This window comes from Sorex araneus, chromosome 9 (assembly GCF_027595985.1).
Source record: "Sorex araneus isolate mSorAra2 chromosome 9, mSorAra2.pri, whole genome shotgun sequence".
NCBI classification, from domain to species: domain Eukaryota; kingdom Metazoa; phylum Chordata; class Mammalia; order Eulipotyphla; family Soricidae; genus Sorex; species Sorex araneus.
In genome coordinates, this window is record NC_073310.1 from 44,440,955 (window position 1) to 44,463,620 (window position 22,666).

The following is a 22,666-nucleotide window of genomic DNA, read 5'->3' on the forward strand; positions in this document are numbered from 1 at the left end:
AATAATAATTACACAATTTTTTTATTTTTTTAATTTATTTTATTGAATCACCATGTGGAAAGTTACAAAGTTCTCAGGCTTATGTCTGTTATACAGTGCTCAAACACCCATCCCTTCACCAGTGCCCATATTCCACCACCACCAAAAAAAAGAAAAAACCAGTACACCTCCCACACCCCCACCCCCACCTGCATAAGTGATAAAATGCACTTCATTTTCTCTTTACCTTGATTGCATTCCATATTTCAACCCAAAACTCACTATTGTTGTTGGGGTTTCAACACAGAACTCACTATTCTTGTAGTTTATCCCCCCAAAATACGGCCCTATTGACATGGAAACATTTGATAATTAGTTCTCCACTAATGAGAATGAAGAGGTAAAAGGTTGCGCGGCCGCTACTGCGGCCGCACGGTTTAGGATTTCTGTGTTTTAGTAATTAAGTACATGGAGATTTAAGTGGAAAATTTCATCATTTCCCTTCCTGGGGCAGCATAAAGCAAAAGCTTAGTTCACAATCCGGGGACATTTCTGCGAGCACTTGCTGGTTCCAGAAGTAATCTAGCTGGCTCTGGATGTTGGTCGTTCAGCAGCAAAGTGGCCGTGCAAACGCATGGCCACCCGGTTCGAATCCCAGCGGAGCGCGAGTCAGAGCCGGTACAAGCCCCCGCCCGAGACTTCCCGAGCGTCCCGCTGTTTCAAGTTCAAAACACATTTTTTTTTCCCCACGCCACCAAGTTCATACCTGTTTAAACGTCCATAAGATGGCATACACCATGCTGCTTCCCCCCAGAAGGAAGAAAAACCAAGGAGGAAGGATATTTCCTCCCTTAGCCGACGTGGGGCAAAAGCTTAGTTCACAGTCTGGGGACATGGCTGCGAGCACTTGCTGGGTTCAGAAGTAATCTAGCTGGCTGTGGATGTTGGTCGTTCAGCAGCAAAGCGGCCATGCAAACGCATGGCCACCCGGTTCGAATCCCAGCAGAGCGCGAGCCGGAGCCGGTACACAAATTTATAGATCCTGATATTTGCTTCAAAATAGATAAGGTAGTATGTTAGGGAAAACCATTTAAGGTTGCCCTCTACCCCAAAAAAAGGCCATGTGTTTGACTACTGAAGCTGATAACCTAGGAAATTAGCAAGAAACGTGGATTCTTTCTTGCAGCTTCGAAGGTGAGTATCACACAGTGGCCCAGAGGGCCTGCCTTGCCCTGCAGGCTGCTCTCCCATCTGAGGGTACTGCAGAGCCAAACTGTTGAGCCATCAGCTTCAACCCTCACTCACTTCACCATCCAATCTGTGAAATAGGCTTTTGCTGAAATCAAACGATAAGATCAGGCCCTGGGGCAGGAGTGTGGCTCAAAAGGTTACAGCACATGCCTTGCCGCTGTGAGGCGCTGAGTCCCTGCTCTGACACCAGAGCACGGGCCTCCCTCCCCACTCCCACCTGTCCTGCCCAGCAAGGGCTGGAGTGGTCTGCCCACATTTCCCTGTCCCCAACCCCACACAACAGTTTTTGTTTTAGGGTCACACCTGGGGATGCTCAAGGAATTAGTCCTTGCAGTTAGCACTCAGGAATTAGTCCTTGCAGTGCTCAGGGGCACCACAGGTGGTGCCGGGGATGGATCAAACCTGGGTTGGTCCCAGGTTTGCAAGGCAAGCACCGTACCCACTGAGCTCAAGCCCCATAATTTTTTTTTTAAAGCAGAGGCTCCAGAAGAGAATTTGTTCCTCGACTAACTTGATTCCATGATGCCTTTTATTCTGAGATTATCAATTTGAGTGAACTGACCTGTGCAAATTAGAGTAAGCGTGTAATAATGGTGTTTAAGAATCTTACCAGGCCCTGTCAATATCACACACAAGATGCTCCACCAAAGAACAGGAATTGAGATATTTGTTAAACTGACTCCTATTTTGACTAGATCATCGTGTTTAATGGGAACTGTACAGGCGAAACCAAGATTGCCTCATAACGGATGTAGCAAACCAAATTCACAGCAGAGGAAGCCACATTTGAACTTCCTTGCACTCAGCTAGCTGATTCCACTCATCTGCCACCTCCCTCCACCCCACCCAGTTTCAGAGAGAAGCAACTGAAAACACACACAGTTCTTATAAAGGAATTTATTCTAAAGAGCAACTTGATCTCAGTCCCAAGTTGTCTCAGTGAATAATCCTTTTAATATCTATATTCCTGTTACTGTGATGGCCCTAGTTCACAATGATAACCTGTAGGCTTTGAATGAGCCTGTCATTAGATTATACATAATAAAACTAAAAAAATATTGACTACTCTTTTAGCATTTTCACAGAGAATATGGCTTAAAAGCAAAAGGCCTCACTGACAACCCCTCAGAATATCCCATTCATTCATTCGATAGCCTTGTTTATTGAAGTTGCAGTATACCACGAATATTTCTGTTATACTACATAGCAAAATAGTACATTTGATTAAAAGTAAACTCAGGTGGCAGAAATCTAGAGAATTTTCTAAATGCGGAATTTTTAAACTCAACTTCTCTATCTTGGGCCTATCTCTATATATCAGAACTAGTTTGTTGACACTTGTGGACAATTACACTTAATAAATAGTACCTTTCACATTTTTTCTGACAAAAGGCGTGAGAAAATCTGCTTTCACAAGTCTCAAGTGTGCCAAAAACAGCAGTTTCCTAGCTTGGCCTGTCTTAAAACATTTCACCATGTCTTGCAAACAATAGGTGTGCTTTGAAAACGTTGCTCCATTGCTGCTTCTCTGACACAAAGGACATCAATCCGATTTCTTGTGGCCAGAGCAGAACAACACAATCAGAGTTACTTGTTCATTCAGATTATTTATTGTTTTTGTATTCAGGGTGCTGAGTTAGGTGCCAGAAGGAGTAGGAAGACATACAGATGCAAGTGAAATGTCTTCTGCCCTCCGGGAGCGTACAATCTAGTTGGAGAGATGAAGTGCATACAAGTTAACTGTCCATCCCAGGTAGAAATTGTTAAGTGTCACAGAAGACAAAGTTCCATGGGAAATAATCTTGGTTCTCAACTTCAAAATCAGGCCAAGCCAAGAGGAAGCTGATCTGGACTCTTGGATTGGCATCAGTGTGGCATGAAAAGATGCCGGAAGGGGCCTGGCAGACCTAGTGAGTTCTCTTAGCTGTGGCATCCTCAGCATTCTGACCTGAGATGCCAATCACTGGCAAGGACACCTGTTACCACAGAAAAGATGGGGAAAAGGACAGGGGAACATGACCAAACACATAGATAAAAATACTGTGCATGCAGGAGCACCTGTAACAGCCTACACTGGTAGGGCACTAGATAGTGCCATCAGGGCACATGAGGGAAAAGCAATGGTACAGGAGAGCTAACTCTGGACTGACCATCAGGATTCCAGAAGCAATTTCTAGGTTATAGGAATCTGTTTTCTATCTTCAAGGTGAAAGAATTTGGGGGCCAGAGAGAGTATAGTGGGTAAGGCACTGCTAGCCTTGAATGTGCTGACCCAGGTTGGATCCCTGACACAACATATGGTACCCCGAGGCATGCCAGGAGTGACCCTGGGCAGAGCCAGGAGTAAGCCCTGAGCACTATCACATTTGGCCCAAACCCACCCAGGTCCAAAAAAAAAAAAAAAAGGTAAAGAAGATAGACCAAACAATCTCTAAGGTTCTTTCCAATCAATGAAAAGCACAGAAAACAAATCATTAGCACCTTAACCGCAGCTTTTAGATCAGTGCTTTTCATCATTTTAGGAGTCCCTAAAAAAAATAAAAATAAAACCTGGGGTCAAAGATGTAGCTTAGGGATAAAGCACATGCTCTGCTTGTTTGAGGTGTTCAACCCTGGCCCCCAAAAACTGAAAAATAAAGGGGCCAACGAGATGGCTCCAAGGGCTGGTGAGCACGCTCTGATGTGGGCTCGGTCCTCAGCACCTCCAGGTGTTATTTCCCACACAATAACACAACAAACCCGAGGAGCTGAGGATGTGACTCGGGGGGCAGTGTAGACTCCCAGTTCCACAACACCACGGTAACTTTAAAATGGAAATTTTTACATTAAATCAAAAACATGAAAAGTTAACACCTTCAGGGCTTTGATACAGAAGAGCACTGTAAGAAAGGTTTTGATTTCTACCATAGTTAACATTTAAGACAGAAATGACTCCTGTCTGCTTTTAATGAAAAAGCCCCTTTCAGGCTGGAGCGATAGCACAGCGGGTAGGGCGTGTGCCTTGCACACGGTCAACCCAGGTTCAATTCCCAGCATCTCAGGTCCCCCGAGCACAGCCAGGTAATTCCTGAGTGCATGAGCCAGGAGTAACTCCTGTGCATCGCCGGGTGTGACCCAAAAAGAGGTTAAAAAAAAAAAAAAAAGAAAAAGCCCCTTTCAGATTTGTTCAGCTTCAGCACCAGATACCTTACAATATTTAAACTGAAAATTAGACGCGCCATCAACTACATGAGTTTCTCTTTCCGTGACAAGGAAATGCAACATTTGATTCTCTGGTGATTATAAAACAGGTTAGCCACCCAATTCTGACTCAAGAAAGGGAATAATTCCTTTTGGCCTCTACTCTCAAACACAGTTATATTGGGCAGAAATGCCCATGCTTAAGACAGCAACATTAGGAAAAGCACGAATGTGCACTGGGAGTAAACTCAACGGCCAGGTTCACTCTACCCAGCAAAGAGGAAGACATTAGCGGTTCTCAACTGCAAGAGTTTACAGAGACAGCTCCGAGGACTTGCGTCTCCTGAAGTATTGCTATGTTTAAGAAGTGGCTTTTGTGCGGGACCTCTCAGTGAGGCAGCCCCGCAGTGTGCCTTACCTGGCACAAAGCAGAGTGCTCGGGCCCAATCCACTGACACCAAATGACCGGCCAGAGTGGCACTGTTTCGATGGTAGTGCTGGGGGTCAAAGTCGGGGCCTCACACACAGGGCAACTCCTCTGCACTGAGCCACATCCCCGACCCAGCCCTGTTTCTATTCTGAGGAGCAGCTTCTCTACCTCTGGTTACCCCTTTTAAGCATGCATCCGAGAGAGAGTGCAATGGGCTCACTTAGAATATAAAACCAAGGCCCACAAGAGCCTGTGGGAGTGGACAGGGCTGAGAGTGACTGTGGAGGGAGTGAACTTTTTCCCCAAGAGTTCTTTAAAATTTTGCTTTTTTGGCTTTTCTTCTAGCAATTAAAATTACATTGTACATGGGCAAATGACTTAAGGTTTCACAAATTGTGCAAAGAAATGATGTATATTGGGGGGGGGCAGTGCAATTTTCTGTTAGTATTCTTAGGAAGACTTTCAGTTGATAGTACCATAGATCTTTAAACTACAAGAGACACCTGAGGCTGCCACAATGTAAGAAAAAGGGTAATTTGCTCCAGTCCCTCTGCCCAGACCAGCAGTGCTGCTCTCCCTCTGGCGTCTCAGCTCTGCTCAGCCCGCCCAGCCTCCCTCTCCAGCCTGCCCCGCCTTCCCTGGCCTGAGACGCCACGGGCAGGGCTGTCCTCACACACATCTCTTCAAACAACAGAGGATGGAAAAATGCCTTTGCATGATGGGCTGCAGGCAGAGGCTGAGAACCAGAAATCTACAAAAACTCAATTCATGTTTTTTAAATACTTTATATGGTAAAAATACAGCAAAAATAGGTTTGTGGGGTTTGGGTTTTTTTGGGGTTTTTTTGTTGTTGTTGTTGTTCAAATAGGAAAAAATATACTGCTATGGTCACGGTTTAAGGGTGAGTTAAGTAGTCTCTGGCTCCTCAACTGTGCAGTGTAGTGTAGGCTGGCATCTACCACGGCTCCTCCAGCTTCAGTCATTTATCAAAGCTAAAATCATACTGCGGAGAGAAGAAAATAATGTTACTCAGGTTTCCAGAGGACTATCCCGCCAGCTTCCGGTCTGTCCAGACTAGTATTCCTAAGGTGCAACGGGAAACATGGTCCAGCAACAACCCATTTATGCAAGCAATCATTTACACTTACCAACCTCTTATGCCCTCATTTTTTTTCACTTAAAAAAAAAAACTATTAAAGAAACAGAGAGAGCAACAAATGACGAAAAGCAATAGAAATGGAGAAAAAGTCTACAAAACTGGGGCCAAAGCTATAGTATGGAAGGTAGAGCGCTTCCCTTGCACATGAATTACCCGGGTTCGAGCCCTAGCACCCCATATGGTCCCCCAAGCCTGCCAGGAGTGATCCCTGAGCACAGAGCCAGGAATAAGATGTGAACATGTAGCCCAACCCCTCCACCATCATCACCAGTAAGAGAAGTCTCCTGAACTGAGCTAATCTAGGGGTAGAAGTTGGGGTGGGCAAAAGATGAGTGAGGCCCTTGAGATCTGAGGTCCTTCTACCAGTATTTACACTGTGGCAGAAGGTACTGGAACCATGGATGCATGAAAACTATCATTTACAGTATTTTGGGGGGTTTGGTGGGGGTCATACCCGCTCAGGAGTTATTCCTGGCTCTGCACTCAAGAATTACTCCTGGTGAGGATGTGGGGAGAAAGGGACCCTTCTACACTGCTGGTGGGAATGCCGGCTAGTTCAGCCCTTTTGGAAAACAGTATGGACGATTCTCAAAAAACTAGAGGTTGAGCTCCCATTTGACCCAGCAATACCACTGCTGGGAATATATCCCAGAAAAGCCAAAAAGTATAGTCGAAGTGACATATGCACTTATATGTTCACCGCAGCACTGTTTACAATAGCCAGAATCTGGAAAAAACCCGAGTGCCCTAGAACAGATGACTGGTTGAAGAAACTCTGGTACATCTATACAATGGAATACTATGCAGCTGTTAGAAAAAATGAGGTCATGACGTTTGCATATAAGTGGATCAACATGGAAAGTATCATGCTAAGTGAAATGAGTCAGAAAGAGAGAGACAGACATAGAAAGATTGCATTCATCTGTGGAATATAGAATAATAGACTATAAGACTAACGCCCAAGAATAGTAGAAATAAGTACCAGGAGATAGTTTCCATGGCTTGGAGGCTGGTCTCTCATTCTGGGTAACTCAGGGAAGGGACCACCAAGTAAAATGTGGTTGGAGGTCATGTGGGGGAAGGGTGAGGCGGGCGGAATACAGACTAGAGACTGAACACAATGGCCACTCAACACCTCTATTGCAAACCACAACACCTAATCAGAGAGAGAGAACAAAAGGGAATTCCCTGCCATAGTGGCAGGGTGGGGTGGGGGGAGACGGGACTGGGGAGGGGGGGAGGGATGTTGGGTTTACGGGTGGTGGAGAATGGGCACTGGTGAAGGGATGGGTTATCGAACTTTGTATGGGGGAAGCATGAGCACAAACATGTATGGATCTGTAACTGTACCCTTACGATGACTCTCTAATTAAAAATAAACTAATAAAAAAAATGGAAAAAAAAAAAAAGAATTACTCCTGGTGGGCTCAGGAGACCGTATAAAGTGTCTGAGGTAGAACCCAGGTAAGTCACATGCAAGTCAAACACCCTACCCACTGTACTATCACTCCGGCATCTTACAGAATTGTAAATCACAGTACCTAAATAAAAGTGGAGGGGAAGTAACTGGAATAGGAGTAGGAGAGTATAACAGACTAGTTATTGGGTAGGGGGACCAGAGAGAGAGCTCAATGCACTGATCACATGCTTTGCATGCAGGAGGCTCACTTCGATTCCCAGCATTGCAAGGTCCCCAAAGCACAGCCAGGTGCAAACCCCCAAACACCAAGCTGGGGCAATCCCTGAGCGCTTCAGGGTATGGTCCAAAAACAAAAACTAGTGGTGGGCTGGAGAGACCTTACAGGGGTACAGTGCGTGCCCTATGGTGGCTGACCCCAGATCCATTCCCAGCACCACACAGTTGCCCATGCAATGTCTGAGCATCACCGGAGGCCCCCAAGCATTGCTGGGGTGGTCCCAGCAATCCTCAGCAACACTGAGAGGCGCCACCGAGCCTCCTGAGCATTGTGGGGGAGCTCTCCAAACCCACCCCACCCCCACCACCAAAATCTAGTTTTAGGGTACGGTACAAAAAAAGTAAGCTATGTACATAAAAGCACTTTCTCTAGGCCAGACCTTTGCATACACTATTGCCATGCCTGAACCCTCCTCTTCATCCCACTGCATTCACCCAGTAAAGTCCTGCTCCGGCTCTGAGCCGCTCTTGGGGAGAGTGGCCTCCCAGCCAAGGACACGCGACTACAGCTGGTCATCCTCCTGAGTGCTTTCACTTACGTACTGGGCTCTACCAGCCAACTGAGCTCTTCCGAGTCAAGGAAAGAACCCCGGAATCATGTCCCAGATAGCGCCAGTCCCAGTCCTCACAGAGAGATTCTGTGCTGCTCTTGTACCCCACTTGCACTTGCTGACACAATATGTGACACACAGCAGTCTCTCAATATAAACTGCTAAAACCATCACAGTTTACATTTCCATAGTCTCATGATTATCACACAGTAACAAGGTCCAAGAGGGGCTGGAGATATGGTTTACTTATGGCAGACCTAGATTCAACCCCCTAAAACTGCCTGGCCTCCCCAAACACGTTCAGGATCTATGCCTGGGAGCAATCCCCAACCTCCCCCGTGCCAGAGTAGCACCTGGTATGCTCACAAACAAACAAAAAGTAACAAAACTATCATTTCCTTTCATTGAAATCAGTCTTTTCTGCTGAGATCAAATGGCTAAACTATACAGAGATACCTGTTAATTACTCATCAGCTGTCCAAGTTTAACTGTACTAACTATACTCAGAATAGTAAGTATACTCAGTGCACACAAAAAAATTAATGATAGGAACTAATTGGGCTGGAGCACCAGGACAGCAAGCAGGGCATTTGCCTTGTGTGTGCAAACCCAACCTGGGTTCAATCCCCAGCACCCCATATGGACCCCAGAACCCCACAGGAGTGATCCCTGAGTGCAGAGCCAGGAACAAGCCCTGAACACCAGGTACAGCCCAAACAAGCAAATAATAATAATAGTAATAATAGCAAAGACAATGGTAAGCATGCTAATATCTCCAACAGCTATGGAATAATTAACTAATACCACAGAAATATTCTATTATAGGTTAGACACAATGACATACAAAAAAAATCTACATAGTATTAAGAAATTCATATAATCCCTAAATGTTCTGCAATGTCAATACAGAATCCTGCACAGGGCAGTAATACCTCACCTGCCAAAAGCTGAAATAAGATCCTGGAAATTCCAGGAGATCATACACTCACCTATAAAGATACATGAAGAAACAGAGCAAGTGGAAACCAAGCTTGATCATGGCTTCTTTCATGTGTGACTTCAACTGCCCTCGATTGTGTATTTCTGTTGGATCAAATACTCCCATGTTACCACTTGGTACCATAATGAACCTGGTAAGACAGAGGATGCATATACATTAGGAGTAAAGTCAAATCATCAGCACATGCAAAAATATACAATAATCAATGTTTTCAAGTGAACCAATTATTGTAGTTTTAAATTCAGATCAAATATGGGCAGAGGATTATGAAGACGTCATGGGCCACCACTTTTCCTTTGGAATATATATCACTGTATCACTGTCATCCATCCCACTGTTCATCTATTTGCTCGAGCAGGCGCCAGTAACGTCTCCATTAGCCCTAGCCCTGAGATTTTAGCAGCCTCTCCTTACTCATCCTTCCAAACGGTGTCATATTGGAGGCTCTTTCAGGGTCAGGGGAATGAGACCCATTATTTTACTGTATTTGGCATATCGAATATGCCACGGGGAGCTTGCCAGGCTCTGCCATGCGGGCAGTATACTCTCGGTAGCTTGCCAGGCTCTCTGAGAGGGACGGAGAATGTATATAAAAGAATACATTAGAAGATATGTAACACCAATAATTTTGGGAAGGTTGGGCCACACCCAGCAATGTTCAGGGGTTACTTTGGGCTCTGCACTAAGCAGTAATTACTCCTAGTGGATTGAAACCAGACCGACCACCCACTATACTATTGCTCTGGCCCCAAACACTACTTTTAGTGTAAGTTTTCTACCCTCTGAAACAAATACAATAATATCCAGTGGTAGTCAAGGCTACTCCTGGCTCAGTGTTCAGAGGACATTCTCGGTAGTGCGTGGGGACCATATGTGGTACTGGGGACAGAAAATCTTTTAGTCACAAGCAAAGCATGTACTCAAGCCCACTGAACCCCTCCAACCTCTAGAAAAAGGATACTTTTTGCATTTTACATACCCCTACACTCCTGATCTACAGAAAATTACTAAACCTACCATACCTACAGGGCATTTGCCTTGCACATGACCAACCCAGGTTCAATTCCTGCCATCCCAGATGGTCCCCCAAGCACTGCCAGAAATAATTCCTGAGTGCAGAGCCAGGAATAACCCGTGAGCATCGCTGGGTGTGACCACCCCCCCATCAAGAAAAAAACACCAAGTAGAGGGGTTCTGAAACCAAAATAATTCTATCAAGTCTTTGAAACTTCTTTATTGTGGCCAAGCCTGGATCAATCTCCAGCCCTGCCTGAGTATTACCAGGAACAACTCCCAAGCTCAGAGTTGGAAGAAATCCCCAAGGAATAACCCAAGAAATTCCCAAAATCTGCCCCCAACACAACATCTCTATGAGGAAGTTCACTGTTAAAGAAAATGGCTTTCATTTCATAAAAAGAAAGGTTCTGTGTCTAACCTTCTAGATCCAATGAGTCCTGCTAATCCACAGGAACACAAAATGGCATCTAGCCTAAAAGACCAACTGCACCCTAAATAATTCTGTCCCCACTCATCTCTGCCAAAGCTTATCCATTCCATAAGGCTGGATACTACGACCCCCTGGAATTGTCCCAGTCTGTAGTAATCTTGGGTCTGTTTCGGTCGTTGTTGTTTGGTTTAGTTTTTAGGGGGAAGTGGCCACACCTGGCAGTACTTAGGGTTTATTCTATTCCTTGTGCTCAGGAGTAACCCTTGGTAGTGTTTAGGGGACAATACGCAGTGCCAGGGATCGGACCTAGGTAAGGAAAGTGTCTTACCCCTTGACTATGTCACTGGCCCCAAGTAACCCAAGTTACTCCCCTGGCATCTGTAGCACACCGCCTTGGTCCACTTTCTAAGTTAACAAGCATATTTTTGTATTCAGTGTTCTCCTCTTTGTCCTGTGGGTAAAGTCCACTTCAGACACCTGAATCCCCAAGATATACAGTGAAAGGAGGAAATGTTCTACCATTGCATTTTGTAACTTTTTGAATAGAAAGTAAATTTGTAACCAGCAGACCATCAATCTGATATGACAATTAAGCATACTGTTCTATGAGAGCAATAAAGCCACACGATCTTTGTCTTTATGATTATAGGAAACACCCTATGGACTTTATTGCCCTGCAAATAAAACTGCACAGAGCCCTTCCATCGTAGTCTGGACTGTCCTAAGAAGCCTGCTCTTCTCACAGATTCATCTCGAGGGCGGTGGTGGACGGTGTGCCCAGGAATACACACTGTCTCAGAGGGTCCCACTCAGTGGGATCACAAGGATTCTGAGCTCTGCTAACAGTCTGTGTGGGAAAAAATAAAATTAAAAAATAAAAGTCTATGTGGGATCACACAGCCATGAAGTATAGTGTGTGTTTCCTGGTACTTGCACACGGCTGACCTGGGTTCGATCCCTGACATCCCAGTTGGTCCCCCTAAGCCCTGCCAGGAGTGAACACTGAGCACAGACCCAGGAGTAATCCCTGAGCATTGCTGGATGTGGCCCGAAAACAACAACATAGATTATTTTTTTTAAATATATTAATAAAAAGAAGCTTTAATAAATTAACTACCCTGCAACAAAATACCAATCGGACTATACTCACCGATATACATTCCAAGTGGCCACAGGCAAATTGAGGAGGAAGATGAACCAGTGCAATGAGATGAGCATTAATACAGTAACAAGTGAATGACCAATCAATTCTGGAATTACCCACTGCAAGGAAAGAACATAAAATTACACCTTACTGCTTGTTTCCTTCCTGAATGTACATGTTATCTGAGGCAACATTAGCGAACACACAGAAACACAAGCTTGTGTTTCAAGATTATTTTTAGACTCAGATGTCCCAGATTTGCATACTGCTGTAACTGCTCACCCGGTGCAAACAGTGTGGGGCGCGGCCTTAAAAGAAAGCACTTTCACTTCAATTACACCTTAATTGAAATGAATCTGAAGCAAAGGTTCAGATTCATTCACCAGACAAGTCTGACAGAAGATAGAAAGTTTACCTCTCTCTATACCAATACCCAGGTGAGGCCAGGCGAGGCTAGGGACGTGGGCCAGTGGCATGCACATGCCATGGCATGCATGTTCTCGTCCCAGCACAGCCAAAAACAAGAAACCTATACTCGGGTAAAGTCTCTACTCTGATTTAAGATGATTTGTACTCACACACGTGCTGCCTTTCAAATCGGAAAACCAATCTTAAACACTTTCCAATCTACTAACAAGTCCTCTGAATTTTCCTATTTTTCTTTTAGACCACACCCAGGTGTGCTCAGGGCACACTCCTGGCTCACGCTCAGGGCACTAGGGCTCAATCCGGGAGAAGGCAAGTGTCCTACTGCTGTACCATCTCTCCAGCCTAGTAGTTTGGATTTTTCAAGGTTTACCAGATTTTTTCAATTGTCATTTAACTGCTCTTATTTCTTTATTTTTCTAGCTTGACTGAAATGCGTGGTTTACAAAGCCAGTGACTGTCTCAGCACCAAGCCCACCATCCCCCGGGTGCCCTTCCCAACACCGCTGGCACCGGGTTCCCACCTGCCCACCAAACTTCCCTGTTAGCAGGCACAAAATATTTTATTTTATATTGTTTGTTACAACAAAATGGTAAACAGAATTATCCAAAAATAATTCAGAAAAAGAAAATGAAAATTGTTATATCTCACGTCATTATTATCAGTTATTATTGTTACTATTATTTAATAACCTGATAATGTTATTAAAGTGAGGTTTAAAATATAACTTTCAACATATCGAAGCTGAACAAATAAGATAATGAATCAAAATGCCAGAATCCCAGCCTTCTGGCTGTATGTATGGTAACCTCCACTCTTCAGGAGAGATCCTAGACAAAACTCAGTTCTCAAGCAACAACAGCTACTGTGGAAGGGTTTTCAATCCACTGACTTCCTCTCTTATAAGCACAGATTTTGTTCTAATTAAAATTGTTAGCTAACATAAAAACTGGCACTCCCCACTTGCAAAGAAGAAAACAAAACTCAAGGTTACCTTATTCAAGGTCACACAACTCAGTGACCGCCAATATAGTGTACTGTCTCTAAAGTGTCCACATTTAGATTTCAGAAACATTTTTTGTAAAGAACACAAAAAAGATTTTCTGAGTCTTAAACCTAATTTTTAGTCAAATGGAACTTTTTAATAGATGAAAGCATTTTAGTACTCAAATTAAGCCCTTTGAACATACATTTAACTAAGCTCTATTAAATAATATTTGTATTGTTATCTTAATAAATATATTTTAATTATATATTTTGGAGGATGTTGTTTTGGGACCACACTTGGTGGGGCTCAAGAAACCGTATGAAATACCAGCAATTGAACCCAGGTTGTTTTACACAAGGCAAGCATCCTACCTGCTATACTATCTCTCCAGCACCAATTTTTTTTTTTCTGTTAACACATATGTTTAGCCATACTCTGACCAACTCTTTAAAAGTAGAAGCTGTTTAGATCCAATTTACTTGCTTCAAATACCACCTTTTTCATTTGTCACAGTAAGGACTTTTTTGCTTTGTTTTGGGGCCATACCCATGGTTCTCAGGGCTTGCTCCTGGCTATTAGGGATCGCTCCTAGTGGGTCAGGAAATCATAGGCAGAGTGCAGGGGATCAAATCTGGTCGGCCACATGCATGGCAAGTGCCCCACCTGCTGTACCATTACTCTGGCCCAATGTCTTAAATCCAAGTATCTAATAGTACAGAGAGTTGTAAGAAAAAATATAGGACACATTTTTTTCTTTATCAGCAATGAAAAAAAGCCCTTTAATTATGCAAAATTCAAGTCACTATCAAGGTTGAGTAGACTGCAAAGTCACCAGGTTGTTTTTTAAAATATAATATGTGATATAATTCTTACAAGTATGAGTTGCGAAGTCAAACAAACCTGGGTCTGAATCAATGTTCTATCATACTCAGATTGCTATGCAATCTGAGGAAAAATTAACGTAACTTCTCTAAGCCATACTGTTCTCATCTATAACACGGAGATAATAAGGCTTTCCTCATTAAACCTGTAGACGATTAAGTAACATACAGAAGTCCACAAGCAAAGTAATCACTCCATAAATATTAGCCTATTACTCCTCTCCATGCCGGGTTTCTTACCATGGGCTGAAGCCATTTTGCTTTATAGCAACAAACCTCAAACAAAAATTTCCACAAGTGATACTTATTAACCTTTTGATGCTTGGCTCACTGACTTTCAACTACAGCCCCTGAGTTGGTTCCTTTCTCTCCTGCACAAGGTGCTCTTCATCTAGGAGGCTTAGTTCCTTCCAAGCAGGAGCTCAGAGGTCTTCTCTCGGGAGCAATGCAATGGCCTAGAGAAAACCTCTCCCTAGAACCTGCCGTTTCCCAAACTCCATCCAAGACCCAGGTGGCGTGGAGGAAGCTTGTGTGCAATGAGTCAGCAACTGGGACTTTCACTGAGCTCGCAGGGAGTATTTCAGTGCCTGACCTTTACGGCTTCCGACGTTTGCATCACAAGGTGAGGAAAGCCTCGGATATGAACAAATGGGGGGAAAGGGAAAGGAACTTGACAGAAACAGATGTAAGTAGGCGAAGAAGATTTCAAAACCACAATAATCCATATTGTCAGAGAGCTAGGAATCAAACAACGAACTGAGAGATCAAAACAAAGCTCTTGGAGATTAACATTTTAAACATAAACAATTCTGCAGAAATTGTACAGCAAATCCAAAAAGATGAAAATAAGAAATAAGAACTGACAATTCAGCTGATGAATTATTTAGCAAACAGAGGTTGTTGAAAAGGAGAGAGAAAAGGTGGTATCAGAGAACACAAGAAAATCTCCCTGACTGAAAATGCCTATTTAATGTCCAAACACTGAACAGAGCCTAGACTAAGGTATTCCAAGTATGCACCACTACAAAATTCTAAAACATCTAGGAAAAAGAAAAGAGAAAAGATCGTAAAACTACTGGAAAGGATCAGGAGGTGGGGAGAGGGGGAAATGTAAGCAAAAAAAAAAAACCAGGTCAAATACTCAAATATAAAGATGAGAAATCAGACTGGTGAGAAAGAAAGAAGTACCTGCCAGAGAGGTGGGGGTGGGGCAGGAGGGAAACTGGTGGGTACACAGGTAGTAGAAAATACACACTGGTGAAGGGATGGGTGTTAGAACACTACATGACTGAATCTCCATCATGAACAACTTCGTAACTGTATATCTCACTGTGATTCAATTAAAAATATATGTTTTAAAGGGAAAGGAAAGAAATAAGAATAACTCAGTCTCACCAATTTGGCTGCTTTTTTCTTTCCTTTCTTTTGTTTTTGGTTTTGGTTTCTGTGCCACACAGACAGTGCTCAGGAATTACTGCTGGCTCTGCACTGAAGGATCACTTCCAGAGATGCAGGCGGGAAATATGGGGTGCTGGGGAATGACCAGGTTGGCCATGTCCTACCTGCAGTACTATCTCTCCAACCCCCAGTCTGACCGACCAATTTGAACACTAGAAACTAGAAGACTACTAGCAATGCCTTTAAAAGCTCTCCAAGAGGGCTGGGAATGTAGCTCAGTATTTGCCTTGCATGTGTGATGTCCTAGATTCAGTTCCCAGAAACATCAATAAACAATAAGTAAAAACTCCAAGAAAAATTGATCCAAATTAAAGAGTCTAACAAAGAGACATGACCAATTCAAGAGGAAAAAAAATTTCAAATGTGCAAAGCGTCAAAATTTAATTTTCTTGGTTTTTTTTGTGTTTTTTTTTTCTTTTTGGGTCACACCCAGTGATGCTAGGGGTTACTCCTGGCTCTGCGATCAGGAATTACTCCTGGCGGTGCTCAGGGGACAATATGGGATGCTGGGAATTGAACCCAGGTCGGATGCGTGCAAGGCAAACACCCTATATGCTGTGCTATCACTCCAGCCCCTAATTTTCTTGTATTTTAGCTCAAGAAATTACTCCAACAAAATGGGGTAAAAAGCCAAGACAAAGTCACAACATCACAAATCAAGAGTTCCAGAATGGTGGGGATGGAGCGATAGCACAGCGGTAGGGTGTTTGCCTTGCACGCTGCTGACCCAGATTCTATTCCCAGCATCCCAATGCAATAAAATCCCATGCAATAAAATCACTACCATGACACAATGCAAGAATTTGTGTTACATCACAATGCATAAACATTGAATAGCAATTTTACTCAAAAAAAGAAAATAGAAAGGAGAGATAAGACTTGGGAAGGAAGTAATGAAAAATTAAATTTATCACCTATTTCAGAAGTTAATAAGTGATGAGAAATCAAAAGCGATCAATAGCCTATGAAAGAAAAATAAGGACTGAGGATGTAGTTGAGAGGCAGAGTGCCTGCCTCACACAAAGGAGGCCCTGGGTCATAGTGGTCATACCCTCGTCACCGCAAAGAGAGAGAGAAATACGGAGGCCGAGGATGTCCTGTACATGCAAGGCACTGAATCCCACCCCTGGCAAATCCCCCCCACTGCTCCTATCCTGGCAAGAGAAATATGAATATAAGTACCAGATCTAAAATTACTAATTTAAGTGTTGTTCCAGAGAGTGATACAGGGAAGACTGAAAGGGGCCCAGAGGAGAGGACTGTTTCTCCTGTTCTACACCTTGACAAGTTGTGTACAATGTAACTTTCACAGTAATGAAATTCACATCAAAAATCGTTTCACACTGAAGTGAATTTGTCAGTAACATTCTCAGTAATGCGGGGCCAGAGCGATGATGGTAAGTGGATAAGGCCGACCAGGGTTCAATCCTCTGCATCACGTTCAGTCCCCCAAGCACCGAAGTATGGAAACAGGAGTAAACTTTGAGCATCACAGGGTATGGCCCCAAAATAAAACCAAACCAAGCTTTCTCAGTAATGAATCGAGGAATCTTTTTTTTTTCAACTATCTCTTATTTTATTTTATTTTTGGGTCACACCCAGAGATATTCAGGGGTTACTCCTGGCTCTGCATTCAGGAATTACTCCTGGAAGTGCTTGGGGGACCATATGGGGTGCCAGGGATTGAACCCGGGTCGGTCGTGTGCAAGGCAAACACCCTACCCACTGTACTATTGCTCCGGCCCCCGAATCAAGGAATCTTTAACTTGTACTTAGGGTTTTTTTTGTTTTTAATTACAAAACATCCACAGGGGCTGGAGTGATAGCACAGCATTTGCCTTGGTAGGGCATTTACCTTGCACACGGCCGACCCGGATTCGATTCCCAGCATCCCATATGGTCCCCCGAGCACCGCCAGGAGTAAATTCCTGAGTGCAAAGCCAGGAATAACCCCTGAACATCTCTGGATGTGACCCAAGAAGGCAAAAAAAAAAAAAAAACCCACAAAATAATAACTAAGAAAAAAGACAATCCATCTGAAAGTAAATATAATCATTCTTTGAAAGAGGGGGAATAGAATTTTACTAGAAATATTTACAGTTTAAATGTAAACTTTCTTTCATTGGTCAGAGAAAGTATTAAGTAGACAGAAGATGTGGAAAAAATACATGCGAATTATTTTTAGGTCAAGCCAAAGCACCTTAACTTTGTGCTTTTCTATAAACTTTAATCCAGAAAGCTTTCCTGTCTGCTCAGCTCATGAAAAGTGAATCAAGATCAACTGGTTTTCCTGTATCTAAACAAGTTCTGCAATTCAGAATATTCTTGCCAATATAATGTTCTCTTTATATACTAAAGATAAGATGGTCTTAAAACAAATCAACTAATTAATTCCATTTCTCAGAAAGTCACGAAAAGAACGAATTCATTCATTCATGAAAAGAACGAATTCATTCATTCAACAAACTAGGCCTTTTTTTTTTCCTGAGAAGGAGGAGGGGAGTTAGACACAGAAGACAAAAAGAAGTATCCTCATAATGAACCATTGCCTCTCTTGAGTTATGATATTGTCCACTGTAGACAAAGAGACAAGGAAGAAGAAGGAGAGTGGAGGAAAAAAAATTAAGGTGGGACTTCTGGCACAGTTTCACGATCTAAAATATTGTGAACACAGTATTTCACCTAGCAGTGCAATGGATAAAAGACAACATTCTATAAGCAAACATTCATGAGATAAATCTTTGACACAAAAAAATGGAGAACCTCCTTCAAATATAGAAAAATAAGCAAAAGTCTTACCTTGTTTAATTTGGAGCAACATGATCTAGCATTGATGTAATCACATTCCAAATCAGACAAAGTAATTATCTGAGGGTCAAGATAAGGAATTATTAAATTCTTTTTTGGGGAGGGATGGGAAGCAGGGGGTTGGGCCACACCCAGTTATGCTCAGGATTTACTCCTGGGTCTGTGCTCAGGGATCACTCCTGCTGGAGCTCAGGGAACCAACCTGGGCCGGGTGCGTGTAGGGCAAGCACCTTACCAGCTACACTCTCTCTCCAGCCCCGAATTTCTGTTTAACAACTGTCTTTAAGTTTCATAAAGCAATCACAGGATCCGAGAGGCAGCTCAAATGGCACAGCACATGTCTCGCAAGAATGAAACCCTGGTTTTAATTCCCAGCACAGCATGGTCACAAACACACCAACAACAAATACATTTTTTTTTCTTTTTGGGTCACACCCGGCAACACACAGGGGTTACTCTTGGCTCTGCACTCAAGAATTACCCCTGGCGGTGCTCTAGAGACCATATGGGATGCTGGGAATTGAACCCGGGTCGGCCGAGTGCAAGGCAAACGCCCTACCCGTTGTGCTATTTCACCAGCCCCACAAATACATTTTTAAAAACAGAAGAAAGCAAAACCAGTGACGAAGCAGTGATCTGACTTGAAAAAACTCTAGCTGCAACATTAAAGCTTGCTCATTTGACAACTCATTTTTCTCATTTATGTTTCCCCACCAAATGCTTAGTAAAATAAATCTTTAACTAAGCTAAATTCTAATCTGATCCATATCAGAAACATCAGTCTGAGTGCTTCAGCTGTCAAGTACTGGGTGTAAATAACAAAACATAAGACCTATAAAACCAATGTAAGTGTTTAAAAATATTTTATGTCCATAAAATGTCTCTGAAAGGAAACAAAATACAAAACTACAAAACTATGATATAGCTTGTCTGAAAAGTTTGGTTTTAATACTATTCTGTTTCATAACTTTTAACAGTAAATATCTATTTCCTCAATAAACATAAACCTTCTAATCTGTATTTCCAACCTAATCTACCGTTACCTTCCAAGGACTTCACTATGTATAAATTTTCTATTGCCCAAAGATTCTGGAAGGCAAAAGCAAAAATCCTCCCCTCCTCAATACTCAAATCTTCCGAAATCTAACCAAGTCCTCCAGATAGATAATCCCTTAACCCATTACCCAGAAATGGCACAAACATGCCCGCCCTGATACCTTTTCTCTTGCCCAGGTCGCTCTCATTTTAGTACCCCTTCACTCAGGTTCTGCTCACAGTCTGAAGCCTGGAAAAGTCTATTCACACCAAATCTCTACCCTGACACTTCCCATCTCCTAGCTCTAACGCTAAGCAAGGACAACTAAACAAAGAATGCAATACACAAATTGTTGGATTTCATAAAACATAACCCTAAATGTACCTTTAAGTCTATGTCAATTACACTGACATTTGTGGGGAGGGGAGGCACACCTGGCAGTGCTCAGAGTTTATCTGGCTCTGCCCTCTGGGGTCACTCCTATTGGGCTTGGAGGACCATAACAGATGCCTCGAATTGAACCCTAGGCCTTATGCAAGAAAGTGCCCTGCCCAATACATTCTGTATTGCAGCCTTTTTTAAAAAATTATTATTATGTCCATGAGCTGGTATAAACCAGATCTGTTTTAAGTCATCAATTTCTCTAAACTCTAGTTCCTCGTATCACCAAGGTTCACAGTTCGTCAAAACCTCAAGTGACACAGTTTCAGTTCGCCAAGCCTACAAAAAAATTCAGGGTTCTGAGTTAAAATGAAAATGGCTACTCCATTTGAGGTGACTGACCCTCTGCCACAGCGCAGGCTTAACACACATATACACTTCTTTGAGAAGTAAATATTTCTTTTTCTTTTGCTTGGGTTTGGGGGCCCCACAGGGGTTGGCAGCCCACAAGGCAAGGCTCCTGAGCCCTACACCATGTGCTCTCTGGCTCCTGGCCCCAGTTCCAAGGCAAGACAACGGAGGCTTGGCCAAGCGTCAGTGTGTAAACGTCCATGGTAAAGCACCGGCTACCAGGACTCCAGATTACAAATTGTGTCCCTTGGGGCTGAAGAGATAAGTAAGGCAGGCAGGGAGGACACTTGCCCTGCGCAAACTCGGATTCCATCCCTGACACCCGGTATGGTTCCCACCCCAGACTGGTCAGGAGTGACACCTGAGCACTGCCAGATGCCCACTCCCCCTCCCCAAAAAATGTGTCCCTTTTCACAACAGACTATCATTCATAACCAACTCCGCAGCCCCCTGAAAACATAATCTCCATCAGTCTCAACCTTTGTTTCCACCCTGGTCTCCGTCCCACTGCGTGTACCCTTAGTCCTGATCTGTGCCATCCCCCACCCCCGCCCCGTCCTGGCCCACTTAGGAGATTTTCATCTGTGGCTTCTGTGGAATATCCTGGGGACTCCCCAGGGGGTTGTGTGGTCGAGAACTGCTGCTCTAGACTCGACCATCCTAAAGCGAGGATGCTCCAGCCAGGAGTTTGATTGGGCGCAACTCTTGGGACAGAAGTCACTTCCACGGGGGGAAGTAGGCTGTGATTTCCCGTGTGTTTCTCCCATCTAATATTTAATGACTCAAAACAGCATCGTTCAGTGAGTGCAAGGGCAGCGCGACTAGGTGAGTAGCTTTAGGGCAGGGGACAAAAAGCTCAAAGACTCGGCTGGATCCCGGAGCGCAGCACCTCACCCCCACACCTGGGGGGTGGGTTGGTTCTGCTCTCAGTAGGGTAGCGCCCTGGCCCACCCGGCTTCCTTGGGCGCGAGGGAACAGTGCGACAGGGACCGGGCCCGAGAAGTTGCAAAGTTGTGCAACTGGTCGGGAGCGGCGGGTCCGCAGACGGCGCAGGGGCCAGCCGGAGAGTCCCGGGCCAAAGGTTGGCACAGCGACATCCTCGCCGACGAACCCTCCCCAGCCCGCGCCGCCGACCCACGAGGTGCAGCCCTCGCGAGCACCCCGGGGTGGGCGCGGGGCCACGGGCGCCCCAATCGCCTCCGCCGCTGCCCGCCTCGGGCCGACGCCGTCCACGACTCCCTGCACGGCCTCGCCCCGCAGGGCCGGCAGGCTCGGAGCCCGGGCGCGCCCCTCGGGCCGCCGCCTCCGGGTCCCCACGCACCTGCCCAGGTTCCCGCCCCGGCCCGACCGCCGCCCCGGCTCCGGCCGCCGGCCCCGCCGGCCCCGCCCGCCCCAGGGAGGATACGAAGTACACGGAGAGGAAGATGAGCACGCAGCAGTCGATGAGAGAGAAGATGAACACCACGGCCTCCATCCTCCTCCCCCGCCGCCGCCGCCGCCGACGCCTCGGTCAAACCGGCTCCGGCCCCCGAACCAGCCCGCCCCGCCCTGATAGGCCCTGGCCCGGGCTGGCTGGGGCGTTCCGGCCGCGCCGGCGTGAAGCCTGTCGGGAGTTGTAGTCCACCTAGCCCGCTACCCCCGCCCTTCCCGGAGATGCATGCTGGGAGATGTAGTTCGTCCCTACGGCGGGCGCTTGGGGAGCCCGGCTGCCACGGTACCCTCAATCGGAGGGTGTTTCTAGAAACTGTGGCAATCGGTTAACCAGCGCGTCTTGACGCTTACAGCAGTAGCGCTTCGCCGTATGTGCAATTTTTGTTGTACTCCGAGATGGTCCCGTGAGAGGTCCTGACGGGAATGGTAAGTTTTTCATCTCAAAGTCCGGAATCTAACCTCAACACTCCTGACTTGATTGATAGCAGAGCCTTGCTTGCCCTTTCTGACCTCGATTTCCTCAAAGATTTCGCAATCTCTGAGACTTATTCTCTTATAGCCATGGTTCCTATCACGCCAGATCTTGAAAAATGGAATACTCGCCTTACTCGTCCATTCACTTACAAATTTTCATTTAACTCATTCATTCGTTTAATAACTTCACCCTTACTATATGCAAATAACTGCTCTGGCGGAAGACGTCCCTCAAACGGTGAAGAACATGCTGTGTATGCAGGAGGCTCCATTCCATTCTTTTACCACATGGTCCTCTTCCTTACTCCTGATTACCCATTACTGCATCCCTATTCCCCAAACAAAGAGAAAACTACTCTATATTCCAGAGATACAGAAATGAACAAGGCAGCAAAGATATTTTTTTCATCAGATGAATTGGGGGTGGGAGGGGTTTAGTCTGGAAAAAGAGACAAGTAGGGCCCAAGAGACAGTGCAATGAGGGAGGGGTTTCCCTTCAAGGTACCCATCTGGTTGGGTTCCTGGCACCAAATA

The 22,666-nt window shown here is 44.7% G+C and overlaps 1 protein-coding gene across 2 annotated transcripts; it reads right to left on the bottom strand.

The window, feature by feature from the left end:
* Nucleotides 1-2,817: 2,817 nt before the first annotated feature.
* On the bottom strand, nucleotides 2,818-21,790 carry CNIH4 (cornichon family AMPA receptor auxiliary protein 4). 2 transcript variants are annotated; one of them, XM_004605415.2, is made up of 5 exons: nucleotides 21,633-21,789; nucleotides 18,391-18,459; nucleotides 11,844-11,956; nucleotides 9,236-9,376; nucleotides 2,818-5,843 (listed from the first exon to the last, which is right to left on the bottom strand). In XM_004605415.2, exons 1-5 carry the CDS (start codon nucleotides 21,699-21,701, stop codon nucleotides 5,816-5,818), a joined length of 420 nt encoding a protein of 139 aa, XP_004605472.1. In that variant the 5' UTR covers nucleotides 21,702-21,789; the 3' UTR covers nucleotides 2,818-5,815. The 2 variants fall into 2 exon arrangements, with proteins under 2 accessions (XP_004605472.1, XP_004605473.1); XM_004605416.2 differs by lacking the exon at nucleotides 2,818-5,843 and having other exon boundaries at nucleotides 9,236-9,329; nucleotides 21,633-21,790.
* Nucleotides 21,791-22,666: the final 876 nt, after the last annotated feature.